Source organism: Actinia tenebrosa, unplaced genomic scaffold (genome assembly GCF_029948245.1).
Source record: "Actinia tenebrosa isolate PJP-AT-01 unplaced genomic scaffold, QUT_ActTen_1.0 PGA_scaffold8__29_contigs__length_14323225, whole genome shotgun sequence".
NCBI classification, from domain to species: domain Eukaryota; kingdom Metazoa; phylum Cnidaria; class Anthozoa; order Actiniaria; family Actiniidae; genus Actinia; species Actinia tenebrosa.
In genome coordinates, this window is record NW_028292585.1 from 10,741,462 (window position 1) to 10,763,673 (window position 22,212).

Genomic DNA, 22,212 nt, shown 5'->3' on the forward strand with positions numbered 1-22,212 from the left:
CGATAATGTACTTACTGATAGAGCCCCAAACATGCCAGTCACTCTTTTTATCAGAGCTAATACAATACCATTAATTTCTATACGATGAATCGGTTCGCCCCAGTTAATGATGATATGAACATAAGCTTGCCCATTCTTCCTATTCTAAATCATAGTTATTCCCTTTGCTCGAGTGTCACTCATACAACCCAAGATCTTCATCATCAGGGAAGATCTATATTAAACAATCTCAACTGGAAGTACAAAAAATTCATTCTCAAAATTGGAGCTGAGTTATGGAATACGATACCGAGCAAATTTGCGAAATTAAAAAAGAAGAAGTTTAAGTTAATATTACGTAAAACACTATTATGATTTTTCCTAAAGAGAAGATAGCTTGTTGACACTTCCACTATTGTAGGACAGACACATTATACTTTGAACGTCTCGGATGAGTCTATATATATGCGCTATTTATAAATAATGAGTTCTTGATTTCAATACTGGTTAGTATCATTTTTCCTTTTTCTCCTTTTTGTTTCCCTTTTCGTTTCTTTATTTTAAGTAACTGTTAGTTTTCCATTTATTTATCGTCATATTTATTTGTAAATCTTTCTAATATTTATTTAATGTAATATATCGCCTCCCGCCTAGATTAGCTTTATGCTATTTGCGGGAGGGTGATAAAATTGTGTATATATAGCTCATTACTTTGTAAAAATAAACTTGAAACTTGAAAACTTGAAACTTGAAACTTGTGGTCACTGCCAGGGCTTCTTTAAGTCCTCAGTGGTTCTTTACGTCCCTCCTATGTTGAGAGTGATTAATGATCATAGCTAGTGACAGTTGATCATAGCTAGGAACAGTTGATCATAGGTAGGGACGGTTGATCTAGCTAGGAACAGGTAATCGTAGCGAGGGAGAGGTGAGGTATAAGTGTGGAATACTTTTATGGGAGAGTATACGTAGCGACTATATGACATTCTACCATGAAATACATCCCTTCCAAGGAAAACAAACACTTGATCGATCGATAAAAGTCAATAAAATACACAAACTGGACGACAAACTCGATGGAGATTCAATGTTTTGGCTGGTTTCAGGTGGTTTCAAGATGGTTTAAGGTCGTTTCAGGTCGTTTCAGGTCGTTTCAGGTCGTTTTCAGGTCGTTTCAGGTCGTTTTAGGTGGTTTCAGGCCGTTCCTTGTTTTAGTAACAGTACCCGCACGAGTTATATGTTATTGTCTTAACTAAAGTAATAAATTTTGTTTTGGTTAGCTAAACGTATCTATTTCTAGTCGAATATTTTTATGAAAAAGGGATTTTCATGCCGAAACCTTCAACGAGTGGGTGGACGAGGAATTTACTGCGTCATAATTTACCCATAAAAGAGTACTCACACGAGTTTTATATTAGTTTATTTATAGTTCCTTTCACGGTTTCCGACGCCATATTGTTTGGGCAGAAGTGTAGGGAAAGAGATACGTTTTTCGTACTATTTTCATTCTGAGGTTACCCTGCGAGCAAAGTCTCCTTTACTTTCCCCCGAGTGAGAGAAAGGAAAGAGTCTTCTTTCCTTTCTCTCACTCGGGGGAAGGTAAAGGAGACTCTGCCCGCAGGTTCCCTGCCAGCAGAGCCTATTTTCCTTTTGTTTTGGTTGAGAGAGAAAAATAGACTCTGCCGATGTAGGACATTATTTCTGTCGCGCATGTGTGGCGTAACTTAGCAACGCTTTTATGATTTTGACAGCCGCTCTCGTCAAACAATGTTTGGCGCCACGGTGTCTTACATTTGCTCATGCGCACTACATGTAATCGGTTAAAAACCGGTTTTTAAAACTGGTTTTGTTCGTCCACAATCGTGGACGGCGGTGTATCAAAGGAAACGCTCTACATCGGCAGAGTCTCCTTCCTCCCCGCCTGAAAGAAGGGAGAGAAAGAGAAGAGAGACTCTGCTAGCAGGGAAGCTTGCAGGGTATTCTGAGGTAAATTTTCGAGACCAAAATTTTTCTGTAGATGGAGAATCTTCTCTTTAATAATGTTTTGTGTGGTGTTTTTGAGCCGATGGAGCCACCATAACACTGGTTTTCAGAGAGACGGAGGCTTGCTTTGGGGTTTGCGAACAAGACTCGTTTATGCTGGTTCAATTTGACCGTAAAAAAATATTCAAACCGAATCCACGGACTTTCTTCTGTCTTACAATGACTAAATCCCAAATAGTCTTGTACTCTATTCAAAGTATCCAATGTGCACAGCACATTTGACACGTTTTCCCGTGTCAAAACTTGTTAATCTTACTTTTTGAGTAAAGAAATTCATAACCGAAATGAAATTACCGACTATATTATATAAGGAATAAAGCAGCTTTTCCGTGCTCCCTTCAGGACACTTAGGAAACGCCCACGGCTCGTGCTTCTTCCTTACACTTCTGTCATGCTTACGTAGCTCCCTGCGTGCTTTATTACTGAACGGAGCATGGAACAAGCTGTTTTATTTGTTAAATATGTAGAATTGTGTAATAATCTATGGCCTTTTGCGTAAATAAAGTAAGTAAAAATACTAAAAGAAAAGCATACGGCTTAAGACTAGAGTTCTACATCTATTGTTTTCAATTATTTATGATTATAACTAATTATCTTACAATAAAATTATAGCTCATAATCATTTTTTATGATTTAATATTAGAAAAATTAGAAAATATTAGAAAAAAGATGATTTGTTAGTGTCATTGTCATTGTCATTGTCACTGATAATGATAATGATAAAATAATAATAGATAACATAGAATAATAATGATAATGATAATAATATAATAATAATAATATCTCTTTATTCTTCTTCTTTTAAAAAATTTCAATAATAATAAATATAATAATCCTCATGATAATAAATATAATAACAATGATAAGGGAAATAATAATAGTTATACTAAATATAACAAAAATAGTTATTTTAAAAATTACTGATCAGAGATTCATTTTATACATGTACATATATATTTCAATTTGATGGAAATTGTAAACAGCTCATGAATCCTATAGGCTACAATTTTGCGCCCTATAGGATTTTTATAGATTTGCATACGTAAGTTTCAATAAACTGTACATAATAAATGATTCAAGCTATTCTTGGATCTTGAAATGACCTATTTCCTATCGCTTTTCGTCTATGGCCTATATATTGCCTAACGCCTTTGGCGATGACAATCTCTTTTTGCAATAGGTTGGGGTTATCGATAATATAACTTCATAAAAGATAACACATTTGCATAGTTCCTACAAAGTGAGGCCAGATAAGATGAATTTACTACAGATTTTATAGATCAACAGAGCCGAGCATTTGATGTGGTATTACAGTTGCATCATGCGATACAAAGTTAATTTCATAAAAATATGAATAAAATTAACTATATTATTGAACTTGGAAATATTAAATTTATTTTTTCCCACTTCATACACTGTTTTCGTTGTAAAAAGAATCGCAAAAAAGTCCAAGTAGTAGAAAAACAAAAGAGTATTTGCGCTTGGTGAGAAGGTTTGTAAATAGTAAAGTAAAACACAGGAAAACGATGAAAGCGTGGTCACGTTTGCCATTTGCGGAGAGAAAAAAAGTCAATCTAAAACTCTCTATTGAAAGTTGTCAATGTTTACACACAGTCGATTTCACAAGACTGCACCTTAACAAGCAACAGGATTACGACACTGGGAGCTTGCCTAAATATTCACTGATATTAAAATATGATATTTGTAAGCTCGATACCTGATACAGGAAGAAAAATAGCACTTTTAGACCTCACGACTATATTTGAGTTATCTCAACATACAGCTCTTTAGCTTTTTTCTAACCCTTCTAACCCTTCTACCTCTTCGTTCTCAGTAGCTTACCTTCAAAGGCTTTTTTCGGATATGCTTTACCGCCTGCTTTTCTCAACGAGTTAGTGATTTCTTATCAAAAACAATATGAAACACAGGCGTTTTGTTGTGATCAACTTTTCAATATGACTTAAAATGAAGATTTATGTTGTTTGTTGTCTAGAGTCAGCGGGACACAACACACAATAATCACTTTTTATATTCCCACGAATGCTTGTATATATACACATTTTAAAAAACATTGGGAATGCAAACAACGGTGTCAAAAAACTCATACTGAGAGAATGAATTCAAGAATTGATTTGTAGAGTACGGAAGAAGGGCAAGACAACCCTGTCATACAAAGAAAGCTAATTGTACAACCATTTAACTACCAACTAACGTGATAGGCTTTAGAAATCATTTCATTTCCTCTACACTTATCATGCTTCAGAATTAAAGTAAAGCATTTTTTCAATAAGATTCTCCTCACCATATATTCTCTCCTTCTCTGCTCCCCCTTTTTCTCACACTTATTTTGTTTTAACACGACTGTCTAAAAGTTATATACATACATACATACTTTTTTTGTTTCCCTTACCTAAATAATGCACAAATCATAAATGGTTAGGTATCGCGGAACTCTTCTAAAGGTGCCGCCATGTTATAAAAATGACATAATCCTAACTCGTGATTGAAGATTTTATTATTAGTTTGTTCAAATTGATTATCATTTTTTTCATATTTCCGCCATTATAACCCACTTTTATTGTGCTTTATTATTAAATGACAGAATCGCTATTATCCTATTATTTTTTTCTTGGAAACATTTTTATCAACATTTACTTCATGGGAGCTCTGCTAGCCAAGAGTGGCATTCTAAATAAGCATTTTGTCATATTTAATATGAGATATATAGTTAGATGGATGCGATGGATGATTTAGCTATTTTTTTGCTGCTGATTTGTTGCTATACCACTCATACAAACATAGTACATACAGTCAATTCAAAAAACGTTGTCGTTGACCGGCTCAAGCCTACGCGACTGAACCGAAAGGAATATGGGTAAAAATCACTGAAGCGGTTAAATATTCGTTCTGAATTAATTTTTCTCGCTAGTAATAATAATAATGTCGAGAAACAATCCATCAAATGCATGTCTTCGGGTTTAGAGAAAGAAAAACAAAGTAGTTATGATTCAGTTCACAATTTGGAAAATATAAAGGCATTAAGAATACGTGTCCTTCAACAATTCCCGCTCGCCTACGAAGGTTCGTGCTGTAAACCAGGCATAACTAGTCAGATAAAATTATGGAGTCAACTCGGCTTCAATGATTGCTACCCAGAGTTCCTTTCGGTCCAGTCGCGTAAGCTTGACTTGGTCGACGACAACATTTTTTGAATTGACTGTATAGTAAACGGTCTTGTAAGATAACTTGTGAGAACACAAAGGGATATTCAATAATTTGCGATTTGTATAGATAAAATTGACAGAATGTTAAAATCCTATATCTGCATAGTGTAGTAGTAGTAGAGTGCTCACACTAAATCCGTGAAACAAACACTAATTTTTAGCACTCGTCGTCGTCGTCGTCGTCGTCGTCGTCGTCGTCGTCGTCGTCGTCGTCGTCGTCGTCGTCGTCGTCGTCGTCGTCGTCGGGAGACATTGATAAAGGTTAGTGTTACTAATATAATCGTTGCTAAGATACTAGAATCCGCAAAGCATTGAAGCGGATTATAATGACCATAAACAGTACTATATATTATCTGAACGAAATTGATTTTTAAAACTTTTTATATATGGATAATATATTGATAACTATCAACGAGACTGATAATGACTTTCAGCACCTGCTCTTTCCGAGTTTTATGTCCTGCTGCTTATAAAGATAATATCACTTACAAACTAACCAATCAAGAATGGTGGTACTTTTTTCCCATTAGAATCAGCCAATATGCGTTTCTTGAGCTAGTTAAAAGATAAGATTATGCATTGTAATCTCAGTCAGCTTGAAACGAAAGTCAATAATCATGGTTTAGTATGCAATTAGTCAGTTTTGATAAGTTAGAACTCTTTAAGATAATTTTTATCTAGATCTGCTTCTGATATTTCTAGTATAATTATCTGGATTCTATTGACGCCGATAAAATATAATGTCAGAATAATTATAGGTAAATATATCATATTCATTTATTACTGACACTTTGTCTATTTGGGCTAATACATTAACTTTTGACACTGCGATTTTTTTTTTGTTTTTTGTTTTTTTGTTATCAATGCAATTTATTTTTGCCTAAATCTCTTTCACTGACTTTGAAAGGGTAATGAAAATAAAGAGGAAAAACGTAAAAATGATCTGGAGAGAAATATTAAAAAGATATTTTTTTAGCAAACGGTAAATGTGTTCGAGGTGATCCATTCCCCAGTCGCAACGTATTTTTATTTTTTGATTAGTCAAACCCATCTAGTTGTAAGAATAAATGCTGAGTACTGAACCATCTAGTTGTCTGTCATCAATGTGCGTTCTGACAACTTGCGGTTCAAGGGGAGAGAGAGAGATTTGTTTTGAATTTTCTAGCGTGATGTAGTCGATATCGGGTGCTAAGTCTCCAGCCTTCCCATTATTTAGGTAGAGAAGAGCGGATTTTGAAAAAAAAACCACTAAACGGCCTCAAATCGCGCTGAATTTTCGCCAGAAGACTGAGCAAAGTAAAGGCAACGACTGCAACAAGTTTTGAAGCAAATTGTTGAGTGAAACATTTTATTTTCGTAACTTTATCATAACTACCATACATTCCCTTATAAACCATACACACGAACCTTGTTTGGGCTGCCTGTGGATGTCCTCGTCAAATTACTCATTTCCTTTCATAATAATAAAACACATATCACACTTTACATCAACTGATAATATTTTTAATCATTAAACTCAATATGGGTTATTTACAAACCAATTTATTTTCCCTTTGCTAATGAATATTTACCAACAAGATTGGCATTACTTCATCAATTCTACAATATTAAATATCAATTCAAAGCTTAGCCTGCATAGCGGCACTTAAAAAGGGCCTGTGACGCTATGCAGGCTAGGCAAAGCTGAGCAGCTATAGCTAACAATAATATCACAATATTAGCACTAACACTAATATCACAGTATCTCATTGAACATAATAGAGTGCAAACAATTAATCCGTGAAACACTAATTGCTAAATGGTACAAAATAGTGCTAATAATTAAGGTGACTGCCTACTTTTGAACGTTCGATTTGAGCCCACGATGTTCGCGCGCTCAAAAACCGCTGAAAAATCTACAAGATTTTATTGAAGAACCATACGCGTTTTGAGCTTCAACAGGGCAAAACCCTCAAATTTTGCACGGGACTCTCTATTTTTTAATAGCTCATTCGAAAACTCTCCTAAAAATCTAGGTTATATCTACATTATATCTATATCTACACATGAAAAAAATAGATTTTTGTAGGTATTTTTTGTTTAACTTTATGAGATTTTTTAAGAGCACCGAAACTACAAAATATGACAAATCAATGTATATCTCCTTGCCTTTTTGTCGAAAATATCCATGTATTATTGTGGAATGATTGCCGTCATTCGAGCAATTATATAGTTTGCAAATAACTATTATCTTATGAATCTTAATTTTTTTCTTATCACTTCCGGTGGCGCAAGTTTTGCTCCAAAAGCTCGCGCGGAGGCTTCCATATAAATGCTAATTATCTCGAAAACAAGCTCGAGCTCCAATTTTTCTTTCCAGATTTGGAATCAGCATTAAATTTCAATTCGGAAAATCGAAGTTTTAAAAAAAGTTTAAATCATTTTCCAAAAGTAGGCAGTCACCTTAAACAATAGAAAACAGTGGAATTTGCAAGAAATTGTACTATTTAGCATTGCTAAAGTTTCACGGTTATATTGTTTGCACTCTAGTACAATATAAACTAGGTCTTTAATAGATATCCATCAAAATGCTATCTGGTTTATTTTAGTATTGAGTCTTGCTACAAATGACATTAAAAGTTATAATAAATGTAGAGAGAATTAGCTGATACACAACTGACTGAAAACATTTTATTTATAGAATTTTAACTCATCATAATATAAAGAAAAGAAAAAAAATAATATTAAATATTTATTCGTAATACGTGCTTGCTATAAATGATATTCAAACTTCCATCTAAAAAAATAACTTAGAGTGACCACAGTAAATCCGTGAAACTTTAGTAATACTAAATAGCACAATTTCATGCAAATATTAATTCCATTGTTTTCTATTGTTTAACTAACACTATTTTGTACTATTAAGTAATTAGTGTTTCACGGATTAACTGTGGTCACTCTATCAAAATGATAAAAGAAAAATATTAATGTTTAATTTTGTTTGGAAAGATTTTTACTACAAATAATATTCAAAACACTACGTGTAAAGAATTAGCCGATACAGCATTATGTGATTTTTCATTTTTAAGATGAAAATGATAAAAGAAACAAATTTCTCTATATTTATTTGGAAAAACAATCAAGGAAAAAGTACAAACCTAAGAAATACAAATTTCAAGTTACTCATCAATGATGAAGATAAAATCAATTTTGCAGTGGCTATTCGTAAGGTAGCCGTACGCCGACTTGTGTTCGGCTATTCGTACGGCAGTGGGACTATATACCCTGTAGGTACGTGAGTCTTCGGTGCATGAGGTATATGTTTTCATTATCATTATTATTAGATGGTCTTTGAAGTAGAGTTATTTAATATATATTTAGGCACTGCCTAAAAGCGGAGCTCCTGATACGAGCCCAATTTGAATGAATCTGAAAAGGTAAAAATAAGATCGGGAAAAAAATCTTCAATTATTTTTATTCGAGATGAAGATAACGTATCCCATAATAAAAACCATGCATTGAAATCGAATCAAAATGCACTACATTGTTTTTTTTTTTGCGCGATTATACAATCCCACTTAGGAATTTTGAACACAACTCACCACCAGCCACCCAACGGGCTATTTTTGTTCTTTGAAGATTCTTCGACAAAGTTTTCCATGGCCGACATTTTAAGGAATGGTCCATAATGAGCGTGCGTATGTCCAGTTCTGGAAGCACGAGAGCAGCGTAAGAGATGCTCGAGGCGTAGCCGAGAGCATCTCTAGCTGCTAGAGTGCTTCCAGAACTGGATATATGCACGCTCATATGCATTATGGACCATTGCTTTTATAACATAGATAACGACTTTAATTCTCTGAAAAATGTTTTATTCGTATAATCACATGTCAAAACTCTCTTAAATGTGCGCGCGCACACTAAGGAAATTTACATTTACCGTTGGCTATCAAGAAAGTTCAAAGTATGTTTTACAGCGCCTCTTCTAAAAGAAAAATACCGCGATAATGAAAAACGTCAATAAAAGCCTTCGCGGAGAAATGAGAGTCTAAAAGAAGATGAATCACAGAGGTTATGTTCATGGTCTACACCCGTTGGGATAGATCAGCTAGTGATCACTTCTCGTGAATGACCAGTTGAACGTTTTGAACTGTGCAGTTGCTAAAGATGGAGCTAAACTGGCTCGTCGGACATTGTCTTGCAACTTCTACGACCACATTGTTGTTTTTAACAGCTGTGTTTAGATGAACAGTAGCCGGGACAATCGCTTGGCTTGAGGAAGTGAGACTTTGGGACAGCACAGAGTTTCAGAACAGTGGTGCAGTTGTTCGGTCGAAGGCCTCGTATTGTAGTGTGCCAAACTCTGCTCGTTTCGATGCCCAGATATGGCCATTATATGGCGATTAGGAATGCCTGCATTTGACATCACTGTGATTGATGTGGCTCGGACTGAATGGTTAGTGTATAGGCGGGATAATTTGGCCTCTTTACTGATCTCTTTCATTATTCCGTTCAGCTTATTGACGCCAACGGGCCTGTTTTCATACCACATGTCGTCTGTTGGGGACCAATTTCTCTTCGGATACTGGAAGAGGGATTCGCAATTTGGATTGGTCTTTGACAAATATAAGCGCAGAGCTTTATAGCCGTCGTTTGGGTAGTCAGTTTCATACATTCGAGCTTTTTTCTCTGAGGAGTTTATATCATTTATGCCGCCCGGGTGGTTCTTGGTGGCTTCGTCGTGCGCCATTGTAGCATAGGGTCGCCCGCTTGCATCAACTTCAAACTTCAAGCTTGAACCAGACATTCCTTAACAGACTCCATGGATCATTAAGGGAGAGAGCCTTGGAAGTTTTCAACTTCAGTAGATCTTGGTTTTCTATGACTGGTTTGTGTTGTGTATTCTCCGTGTCTTTTCGCTTCATTTGAACTAGCTGGGCATCAAGCATCTCATTTGAACGGTTAAACCTTGGGTCAGTTGAGAGCTTCAAACCACGGTTTAAAGGAGGCTGATTCATATATCTCTCAATGGCATGTCGAAAGCCCGGAGTGTTTTCTTGCTGTACATCTCGCCGGTTGTCTTTCGTGCTTCGGGATAAAACCTGCGGAGATTTGCATCCAGTTGACCAAGCGTCATCTTCTCAAGAGGTGCCTGAATGTGCTTCTCTTTGCACCATGCTAAAAGAATAAAGGTTTGAAAAAGGTTAAGAACAATTAATTTGTATTTCTTACCTATTATCTAGCAATTATTTTTTGTTTTTCTTAGTTGCAGTGCGAACCGCACTCAACAAGCTGTTGTGCAAAACCGGTTGAAAACTGATGTTTTATTTCATTACTTAGTGAATTAGTAGGAGATTTTTGCCGATAGATCGATTCACTGCTTTAAAAATATGTAAACAGTTTGCTAGCAATAAAAGTAAAGCAGAATTACGATAAGATTGTTGTTTAATATTTTATAATTTTCCTCGTCGAGAGTGATAGCTGTCTACAACACAACTTACGAAAGCCACGTTAGATTTTATTGTCTGTGTTGACATTTTCGCGAAAAATATTTTTCATGAAAACTAGTTTCTATATTTTTAACTAAGTCAAAAGGTCATGCCATTTTATCCCATAAAAGCTAGCTATTAATTAATTTTTCTTACCTTCAAACGTGGAAACACAATAGTTTGTCGTTTTTTTGGTCTTGGCAGACTGCTTATCAGCGAGGATATCTTGCAACTCGTTTTCGTAGTGAAGTTAGCAAATCTTTGTGAATTTGTTTCTGGTTTTTGTTGTTTATTAAGTGGGGGTTCAATGTTTTGCTCAAACTCAAAATCAAAATTAGGAAGCTCATAATCTTTGTTAGATAGAAAAAAAGCCATATTTCTAGTTTTAAGTCACGAAACACTTTGCTATTTGCTACAGCTAGCGAACCAACGGTGAATTTTTCGCCGCTTCACCGTAAAAAAATTTTCTATGGGATATCTCTATGGGATATCCACTTTTTTCACATAGCAAATTAGCCAATCAGAGCACGCGTTATATCTTGCCTATGTTATAATTTAAAGTGCTTATAAGCCTTTGCACAATATTTTCAGAATTGATTCTTTAGATAGTGGATAGTTGATTGTGAAGATATTTCGTGATTTGAATGTCGGGTCTTTAAGATACGAAGGTTCATATTCCCAATTTGTTAATGACTATGACGTAACATAAGGGATCATTTAATATACAACACTGCACTCGTTCTGGAATACAGTATTTTAAAAGCATCACCCTTTCCTCTTGACTCACGTAAAGGTTCTTACAAATTTATTTTCAAAAAATGTCTAGCGTTCAATATAAACACAAAATAACTCAAATCCCTTATGTTACGTCATAGTCATTAACATATTGGAAAAATATAAACCTTCGTATCTCAAAGACCCAACATTCAAATGACGAATTATTTTCACAATCAACTATTCACTATTTAAAGAATCAATTCTGAAAATATTGTGTAAAGGCTTATAAGCACTTTAAGCTTTGAATCCGTGTTTAAGTTTACTTTTAAAAAAACGAAAGATAACTACAGACATTCCAACAAAATATCAGGTTTAGTGAAATTTACCTTGGATGTCTTTCATTGAAATCGAAATTTTGGAGATTCCCGATTGTTTTAGGACAAATCAGGACTATAAAACAGACTTGAAAACTGGTTAAGGTGAGAAAAAACTAAAGCTTACTTGCGTCTTTCACATAACGATGTTTGAAAAACCATAAGGATTTTGATGTTTTTATATTAAATGTATTTTTACCGCAATGAAAATAAAATATAAAAAAACAAATGCTTTGGTAGCATCAGAGAGAAAATTGTCTGGAGATCATCAACTAACTAAACTTGAGAAATGAAGGCCCTGAACATTTAAAACCAAATGTGTCATCAGTTAAAAGGAAAAAGTTTTCTTAATTACTTCATTGAAATAATTTTATTCCTTTCATATGAGAATTAACTACTTTTCGAGAAGCTTGAAAACTAAGCTTATTAAATTTTGAGATTCGATTTTACCAGTTTTCATGTCTTTTTTCATGTGTGAGAAAGATACGAAAATCACGAACGACAAAAGTTTTCGAAAAGCAAAGTTTACATTCAGTATTAAACTTGACACGAACAACCGAGACAAAATAGAAAATAATGCAAAATACAAAATGACTAATTTCTTTGTCAGTAAATTGGCATCTGTAAATGTTTTTGAACATTTTTTAGCTTGGTTATAAAGTGAAAGACAAGGTCTTTATACAATATCATCTCTCAACAACACAAATTTAAGCTCATTTGTATAATCATGGCTAGCTCCGAACAACTTAATAAACAGTTGAATATTTGATGTAATTTTACATTTCATTCAATATATAAATAAATTATCTGTAGAAAGATATAAAATCATTGAATGAAAGTCTTCAGCTTTGTTTTGCCGATGGGACCCGCGATAGGAGGTAAACAAAGCTGAATTTTTCTTGAAAGAAAAACATATGATAGTTGGTTAAAAACAACCGAATTGTTAATGATTTACAAAGCTAAACAAAGGACGAATATTTGTTGTAATATTTCCTCCAGCATTAAAATAAATTAAGCTTATCTACAGAAATATTAAAAGTTTTGAGGGAAAGTCTTTGATTTGTCGATTCGTCGAGAAAAAATGCTTTAAAAAAATATATATATATACGATTGTTTGCTAAACAACACAGACCTGAATTCTTGGAGAACACTTCTTAATCCATCTTTGAATACATGAAAGTTTTTTAATTGTCTTTGGTCTATGACTTACCCTTAAGCGATTTTTTCTGTGTATCTGAGAGTCGCCTTAGCTAGTAGTTTTGCTTCAAATTCCTTTGTCTTTCACGCTCATTTTCTCTTTGTTCATCCGTGAAGTTTTGCCTCAAACTCCTTTGTCTTTCACGTTCATTTTCTCTTTGTTCATCCGTCAAGTTTTGCCTCATATTTAAGGAATGGTCCATTGTTGTTTATTAACTGGGGGTTCAATGTTTTGCTCAAACTCAAAATCAAAATTAGGAAGCTCATAATCTTTGTTAGATGGGAAAGAAGCCATATTCCTAGTTTTAAGTCACGAAACACTTTGCTATTTGCTACAGCTAGCGAACCAACGGTGAATTTTTAGCAGCTTCACCGTAAAAACATTTTCTATGGGATATCTCTATGGGATATCCATTTTTTTCACATAGCAAATTAGCCAATCAGAGCACGCGTTATATCTTGCCTATGTTATAATCCTTTTTCTTTCACGATCATGTTCTCCTTGTTCATAATCGAAGTCCCGCCTGGATTTGCGTTTTCTCTGTCTCTCTGCTTGCCGCTTTTCTTTGGTGAGATTCCTTCGTCTTTGCCTTTCTTTTTCACGCCTCCAGAGTTTTTCCTCTTCCGAAAAAACTCTTTTACTTCTGGCCTTTCTTTTGGCTTCATTCTCCTCTGAGCTTTCTTTCGACATATCGATTTCGGAAAGGGGTTCCATCGTAAATAGAGTAAATATAAATATAAATATAAGCTTGAATAAAAAATTGTGTTGTTATCTTTCGGTATTTCTATACGTAATAACAGGTGTAAAAACGTTTTTTACTTAACAAATAGATCAGGCTTAGCTATGTTCTGTTCTCTGATAAAACACGACTGGAGCTGTAGGACACGAAAATGTTATAGAAATCACGAGCCGTAGGCGATTTTATTTCTATAACTTTTTGAGTGTTCTACAGTTCAGGAGTGTTTTATCAGAGAACAGAACAGAGCTAAGCCTGATCTATTCGCTTTATAAAAAATAGCGTAGGAAATTTCCAAAAAAGAGATTTGTTTACAAAAGGAGCGCGCGTCTGTCGTCATCTCACGTAAACAAATTTGATCTATGAGATGAGTGGCTAAAAACGCGACCTATGACTATCTGATTGGTCCAGTTTTGACAGGTAATGACAGATCTGAACAGGCTGGTATACAAATTATCGCATTTGTAAATTTTAGCAAAAAAGCCAAAGAAAACAAGCATTTAACTGCTAGAAGAAATGAAAATTCAAATACTGAAGAGTTTGAAAAACGTTTTCGAAGTTGAGATTGTTAAATGGACATTTAACCTGTACAAACACTCAAGAAAACCAGCTTCTGAACACTTTGAATGCCAAGGAGCCGAGAGACGAGGAGCCGATTTTGATCTTCAAAATTGGAAGAAAACTAGCAGTGCAGTACTTGGAAAACTTGTTTGTTTAGTTGACTTGTTTTTTTTTTTAGTTGACTATAGTAGTGTAGGTAGTATTTTGTAATATTTAGTCTCGGGCTATTGGAAAACAAATTACGGTAAAAAAATTACCGTAAATTAGCGTAAAATTGACGATGGTAGTTTGTAAAGTAAGCTTAAGTTTCTTACTATAGATTTGTTCATTCTTGTTAGACTATGAAAAAAAAATTAAATTATTTTTGACTTCTCTAACACCATCACGGTCAAGCAAAAAACTTCTAGTTTAGCGAAATAAGGTCATTGTAATGCACTTGTCATCGTCTTCCGCGAGGGGGGGAACCCGGGCTAGACTCGGGGAAAATATGGGGGAAAGTGGGGACTTAGCCTTAAATCCGTGCCCCACTACCTGGGGGAATAGTGGTAGATAGATAAAATGTTCTGAAACCCCCTGGAAGCATTAGAGTTCTTTGTAAAGAGCTGTTTTCAATAAAGTATTGGACTCTAAAGGTCTAAAAAAGCAAACGGAGGTATAAACATCGTTTTTTGTTTGAGTTTTATTTTGACTTCGATTTAATGGCATTGGGGTTGCTGTGTTAACCTACGCCGCTCGTAAACTGAAAACTAGTCATGCACAAAATGGCGGATACTGAAGGTCAAGTTACTGTAACTGTAGCGACACGTCAACTGTAGCAGCAAGTGAAAGCTTGAGATAGATGCTGATTTAGTATTTCAGTAAGATTTCGTAGAAAGTTAAGATATTATCAAATGCTCTATTTGCTATACATGTTACTAAGATCTTGTCTCCAGTTTGTTTTATGGATTTAGTGTGTGCACTCTACTGTTTTGTGTTACTTTTGTGATCTGTTATTTCAACTCCATAACAATTTTGCCACAGGGGCTGGTGGAATATAGGGGTATTTTCTAAGAACCTTGCCCCATATCTGGGGAAATACAGATAGCTTTCCTCTAGTCTCAAAGCAAAGTCCCCGCATTTGCCCGGGGTCCCCCCCCCCCCCCCCCCCCCTCGTGGAAGCCGATAACAAGTGCATAATAGTCGCAGCACAAACGAAAGAAAGCTTTACTCGTCGAAATGTAGTACCAATCAAATGTGCTTCAAAACGACATATTTTCCTTTTTTAGAGGAAAGACATAATTCTTGATAAAAATAAATAAATGTCTCAAATTCAAAATGTGAAAATGCTTGAAATTGAAAAGCCGAATTCCTGTGACGCATTTTCTATGTTTAATTTTGTATAGAAAACATGGTTTTGACGTCATATCTATGTTTCTATACTCTTATAAAACATAGCTTTTCAGCCAACCAGAGCGCGCTTTCGTGAAAATCTATTATATAAAAAAGTTTAATAGCCGAATTTACCTTTATGTGTACCCGGATGTTGCAACGCGTCGACATTCCCGCCAAAAAAAAAAAAAGAATCTAACCAGCCAATTGGGATTCTTGCGTACACGGATGGACGGACGGACGGACGGACGGACGGAAGTGACGTCAGCCAAGCCATGAAAAATCAACTCGATGGTTTACCATTTTTTCTTAAGTATGGGGCTCCGCTACAAAAAAACCGTGCGAAAAAACGTAATAGGAAGGAGAAGACAAAATAGGAAAATAGACTTACTAATAAAGAGTATATTTTTTAAGAGTGTTTCACGGGTTTATGGAAAGAACTCCGAAATAAAATATATATCCAGTCAATACAAATTAGAAAATGGGAACATTTAGAAATTTGGACATTTTAAAAAAATACAACAAAATATGATGTACAACATTATTAAGTTTAGGTTTAATAACACAACGTTTTATTTTACCAAAACTGAGATTTCTTCAACATACATTTTATAGTTTTTTTCGGCCCATAGACTGAGAACTTCAGTTGATTCTAACAAAATTTCAAGTCATTTGTATCGTTACAAATACAAACCACACACAAAATGCGAATAGATTAGAGCCAAGCTAAGACATCTGCATGTCTGAAGAATCTACAAACGGCAATTTAAACGAGAAGAGTGCAAATATTAAATGTAGTAAAAGACGATTTACTTAATAGTATAATTCAGTTTTTGTGCGACAAAAGAAACCAAAATAATATTCACCAAATAGTACAATTTAGTTTTGTTAATATTTTACAAATATTCTGCCACAACAAGGCATTTCTTGGAATGAAAACGCCATTGAAAGCTGATATTTACTAAAAGAAAGTGAGTAAAACAATAAACTAAAATACTCACCAAAAACGCGATATTTGTGACTGAAAGTCAGTAGCGAAAGATGGTTGTTGTGATCGCTATGAATGCTGGGAAGTCTTACTCACTCACTCACTCACTCACAGGAGTTACTACTTCATGTAAGACCTCATGAAGTGGCACACTACAATAAACATCGCCCTATTATATATAATAGTGAAACTTCATGAGGCCGTACATGAAGTAGTAAGCAACGGAGGCGATAGCATAAAATCTCGATGCCCTTATGAGGGCACCGTAGACTCAAAAATCAAATGAGGACACCAAGAATCGAAACCCTAACCCTAAACCTAAACCTAAACCTAAACCTAAACCTAAACCTAAACCTAAACCTAAACCTAAACCTAAACCTAAACCTAAACCTAAACCTAACCTAAACCTAACCTAAACCTAACCTAAACCTAAACCTAAACCTAAACCTAAACCTAACCTAAACCTAACCTAAACCTAACCTAAACCTAACCTAAACCTAACCTAAACTAAACCTAAACCTAAACCTAAACCTAAACCTAAACCTAAACCTAAACCTAAACCTAAACCTAAACCTAAACCTAAACCTAAACCTAAACCTAAACCTAAACCTAAACCTAAACCTAAACCTAAACCTAAACCTAAACCTAAACCTAAACCTAATCCTAAACCTAACCCTAACTACTAGGTTGATATCTAACACCAACCAGAAACTCTATTACCCCCCCATTCCACCACAAACACTCGACCATCAGCTGTAACTACTACATCAAGAGGACCATTCATCTGACCAACACCTGAACCACGACTACCAAATGACCTTATAAACTGACCTTCTTGTGTGAACAGTTGAACACGGTGATTATAACCATCACAGACAAGAATCATGTCTGGACCATAAACAGCCAGTCCACATACACCATTAAACTGACCGTCTCTTTCTTCCTCTTCTCCAAACTTGTACAAGAAAACTCCATTCACATCAAAAACACGAACATAGTTTATGTTCCAATAAGATACAAAGTATTTCCCGTTACCATAGGTGATGTACCAAGGCCGTTCATTATTATCAGGCATATCAAACTCATGAACTAAATCTCCTTGTTTACTGAACACCTTGATACTTGGTTTGATACCCAGTTCTTGTTTTCCCCAACAGCACACTGCGATGTTTTTATTATCGTTAACACACATTTCATGCGGTGCAAACCACAGGTCATGTCTGTAGATCGTTCCTACATAAGTACCGTTCAAATCAAACTCTTGTATCCTGCCTTTACCATGTGTACCATCATTGACAATTATTCTGTCTTCATTAAACGCAACTCCAAATGGATAAAATAGTTGACCTTCTCCTGTTCCTTTCCTGCCAAACTCTCTTACGTGTAAATAGCTTCCATCAAGATTGAATATTTGAATACGGTGATTATAACCATCAGCAATGGCTATCTCTCCATTGTCACTGACTGCTATCGAATATGGTTTGCACAACTGTCCTCTACCACTTCCCTTTTCTCCAAATGTTTTCACAGGTTTAAACAACTCTTTCACATCGAGTATCTCTACATTCTGAGGCGAGTTCTTGATCCTTTCTCCTCCAATATTCACCTGAATTTCGTGCCGTCCACTTTTTTGTGGCTTAAAACTCACACGGCATTTTCCAGTTTGCTCTTCAGACACTTTCTTTTCCACCTCATTGCCCTCCACATCTTTGATTCTAACATCAATAGACTCGATTCTTGTGGGACACACTTCTCCCTCTGTATTCCTGGTGATTATCTTGCACTCGTTTATAAAACCACGAGGGGTTTTCAATAATTCAATTGTTGATCGAGCAGGGTCCGTCAAATTCTTCACAATCCTGCCGATCTCTAGCAGTGATTGCATGACTTGCTCTATCACGGAGCAACGTATTGTCACGTTACGCTTGATTGGCTGACTGCACAAGATCGAAGCAGCTTCTGATGACATATGACTTCTTTCTTTAATCATTTGCTTACTTTCTATTTCCTCGTATGCTACATCTCTCTCCAACAGTGCTCGGCAATGTTGCACCAATTCATCTGGATCTTTTAATCTTGTTTCAATTCCCGTTTGTTCTTCATGATTTGCTGTTGTTAGTTCCTGGAGCGTCTGCTTCAGTTCCTCCTTCTTCGCTATTCCGTGTTCTTTGGCCATCTTACAAATCATTTCAACCACATTATCAACGTCCCTCTCTGCCATGGCTATCTCTCTTTGAATTCTCTCGCATATCAAGCCATTGCACTGCGCACACAATGAATCCAAGACTTGCGGTTGTTCACCGCAAACACCATCCGATAACCCTGGTTGGTTTGCTCTAGTTTTCATGGCTTGCAGCAAAGGTAATAGAGAGTCAAAGTAAAATGAAGATGGAAGCTTCTTGGGATCGCCGTCTGGCACAACCATCGTCGTCTTGCAAATCGGACATTCCATTTGATGGTCTCTTCGATTCCAGCTTGTCTTGTACCAGTGAAAGATGCAGTGTGTACAAAAACTGTGAAGACATAACAGAGTCTTGGGATGTGTAAATATTTCTTTACAAATGGAACAAGTGAGTTCTCTTTCGAATTTGTCTGTATAGTCTTTGAGCAATTTGAGTGCAGCCATTTTCGCTGGGACGCGGAAAAGGAATGCAGTGAGTCAGATTTCTTGGAACTGGAATGTGATATTCAAAGGAGTCACGTGAACAGCCTGTGAAGGTGTCTAGGCACGCCGCCACGCCACGCCGCCTGTGATGACATCAATCTTGGATATTCCTAACCTGACCTTCACTAGAGTGAATCGACATTAATCAAATGGCTCGACTGTGTTTGTTTGAAGTACCGAAGTAGATCAAACTGGAACTTTTTGGCAGCAAAAATGTAAACAAACCAAAAGCAATATAGTTCATGTCATCGAAACCTTTTATTTCTTGACTCGGGAAAAGATTTTTTTTGGAATCACCATTGTACTTCGCCTTTTGAGAAATGAAAGAAATATAATGAAAGAAATGGAAAAAATACTGTAACACTGCTGTCTATAAATGGGCACCAGGGCACCGAGAGTTCGAGTTGACATTCTACCTGTCAAAACATGTTGAAACATTAAGCACATAAAGTGTCTACAAAACCGGAACACATCAAACCTTATAAAACGGCAGTCGAATCTGTTTTCAAAGTAATCTTTCTAAACAGCAATGGTGAATGGGGAAGAGGGAAAGGGGGTCCACTACCCCCTTACCCATAGAAGCCCCTACCCCCTCTCTTACGCGCTATTCAGGCTAACACTTACAACACCAGTAGATATGAAATGGGGGTTCTACGCCACGGGCCCCGCCGGGCTACCCCGGGCCCGTAGGGAGAGGGGGCGTTCTGCGCCACTTGGATCCGGAGCCGTATCTTTTACAAATATTCTCCTTTAATTTCATATGCATTGAAGGGTTTTAAGGCAGTCAAATAAAAATAAGTACGCTCACAACTAACAGCACACGACAAGGAATAACACGGAAGTCAAGCGTGAATAATCAACAAGCAGCCGTGATAGCGAAAATAGTTGTGAGCGTACTTATTTTTATTTGACTGCCTTAAAACCCTTCAATGCATATGAAATTAAAGGAGAATATTTGTAAAAGATACATCTTTTAGTGACTTCATTTAGAAAAAAATCGTTCGACGATTTTTTGAATGATGCTTTCTTCGATATTTTCTATCGCTTTTGGCAACAAATGGGGTCATTTAGCTTCATATCAAAAAATCCATAACGTTAGAAAAAAAGTCACAATTTGATTCATACTCAATAAGGACAGTGTCTATATCCGTACCTATATTCTAGCTACTAAAAATATTGAATCCACTAAATTAAAGTCCCGATTTTGAGGGTATAAAGTTGACACGCTGGAAATAATAGTAAAAGTCCATGAAAATATTCATCGCGTAATATTTGGAAAACGCTCTCATACATTTTTTTCATATTGCAATATGTTGGGTGCCTTGATGAATACTATCGACTGGTGTAAGTCGCTTTAAAAGTTTAGGTCTAGTTTTCGAGAAAATAAGCGGTAAACGATTTCTATGATGTCATCATTACGTCATAATGAAATGGCCACTTTGATCTAATTTATCATTTTTGAAACCTTCAATCCTTTCCTGACATTGTGTGAAAAGCGCTTGCAGATCGAGTTATTCAAGACGAAGTTGTAGTCGTTTCAATGCGGCTAGATGTGCCAGGCCAAAACTACCCAGAGCCTCCTTAAGGTGACTGCCTACTTTTGGAAATTGATTTAAGCTTTTTTTAAAACTTCGATTTTCCGAATTGAAATTTAATGCTGATTCCAAATCTGGAAAGAAAAATAGGGTGTCCCGAGCTTGTTTTTGAAATAATCAGCATTTAATGGAAGCCTACGCACGAGCTTTTGGAGTAAAAATTGCGCCACCGGAAGTGATAAGAAAAAAATTAAGATTCATAAGATAATAGTTATTTGCAGACTATATGATTGCACGAACGAAGGCTATTCAATCCTTCTACAATAATACCAGGAAATTTTCGACAAAAAGAAAGAGAGAAACCTTGATTTGTCATATTTTTTAGTTTCGGTGATCTTAAAAAATCTCATAAAGTCGAACAAAAATCCCTACAAAAATCTATTTTTTCACGTGTTCCTGATTTAAACTTTTCCTAAAATGTTGATATAACCTAGATTTTTAGGAGTTTTTTCGAATGAGCTATAAAAAAATATAGAGTCCCGTGCAAAATTTGAGGGTTTTGCCCTGTTGAAGCTCAAAACGCGTATGGTTCTTCAATAAAATCTTGTAGATTTTTCAGCGGTTTTTGAGCGCGCGCACATCGTGGGCTCAAATCGAACGTTCAAAAGTAGGCAGCCACCTTAATAAAAGATTTACACATTTGGATGTGTAGTACAAACACACACACACAAAAAAAAGAAGAAAAACTAACAAAACAAAAAAAAAAAAAAAAAGAAAAATATGCTAACAAATTAGAATACAGGTAAAGTTAAACAAAGTTGCAATAATTACAAATTATTACAACAAGTGATTACCGGCCGGATTCGCCTCAGTGCTACTGTCGCTGCTATATGCAAATAATGAATGAACGTCATACATCATGACAAATTTAAATATATTATATTTATTTCGATCTCGTATTTGTGAGAAATGTTTGACAATATTTTAGTTATACTCGAAATTTTCTAACTCGCCCAAAATCCTAAATCATGTCGACCTCGATTCTGCAGTCTGCGGTTTCTCTGGTCGGGTAGAAGATCATGCAGACAATGATTATCGACAGACGTGATTTGTTAAACTTGCTTTATTGTTCATCATATTATGTGTTGTAACATATTGCCGAGGTTCGCTGAATGCAGTAAATATTGATCACAAGTGTTTTTCACTCAAGTTTCTTTATTTTGCATATTTCGACAGTGCAATTTATTAATGTTCCCAGTTGGCTAAAAAAGGAAAGGAGTTGGTCTCGTGGGTTGCCTGTTCTTCTATTTCTTTGCTCTCTTGTTGTGGTACGATGAGTTTCAATTTCTTTGATTTTAATGA

At 35.7% G+C, this 22,212-nt stretch overlaps 1 protein-coding gene and 1 pseudogene across 1 annotated transcript; both read right to left on the bottom strand.

The window, feature by feature from the left end:
- Positions 1–9,334: 9,334 nt before the first annotated feature.
- LOC116305723 (uncharacterized) lies at positions 9,335–10,530 on the bottom strand (annotated as a pseudogene).
- A 6,690-nt stretch (positions 10,531–17,220) lies between these two features.
- LOC116305724 (tripartite motif-containing protein 2-like) lies at positions 17,221–19,316 on the bottom strand. The gene has a single exon (XM_089024271.1). It carries the CDS (start codon positions 19,274–19,276, stop codon positions 17,345–17,347), a length of 1,932 nt encoding a protein of 643 aa, XP_088880397.1. The 5' UTR covers positions 19,277–19,316; the 3' UTR covers positions 17,221–17,344.
- Between the last annotated feature and the right edge of the window lie 2,896 nt (positions 19,317–22,212).

Bases quoted from the DNA above. Each gene is read 5' to 3' on its own strand.
- LOC116305724 (XM_089024271.1), bottom strand. From the start codon at position 19,276: ATGGCTGCACTCAAATTGCTCAAAGACTATACAGACAAATTCGAAAGA.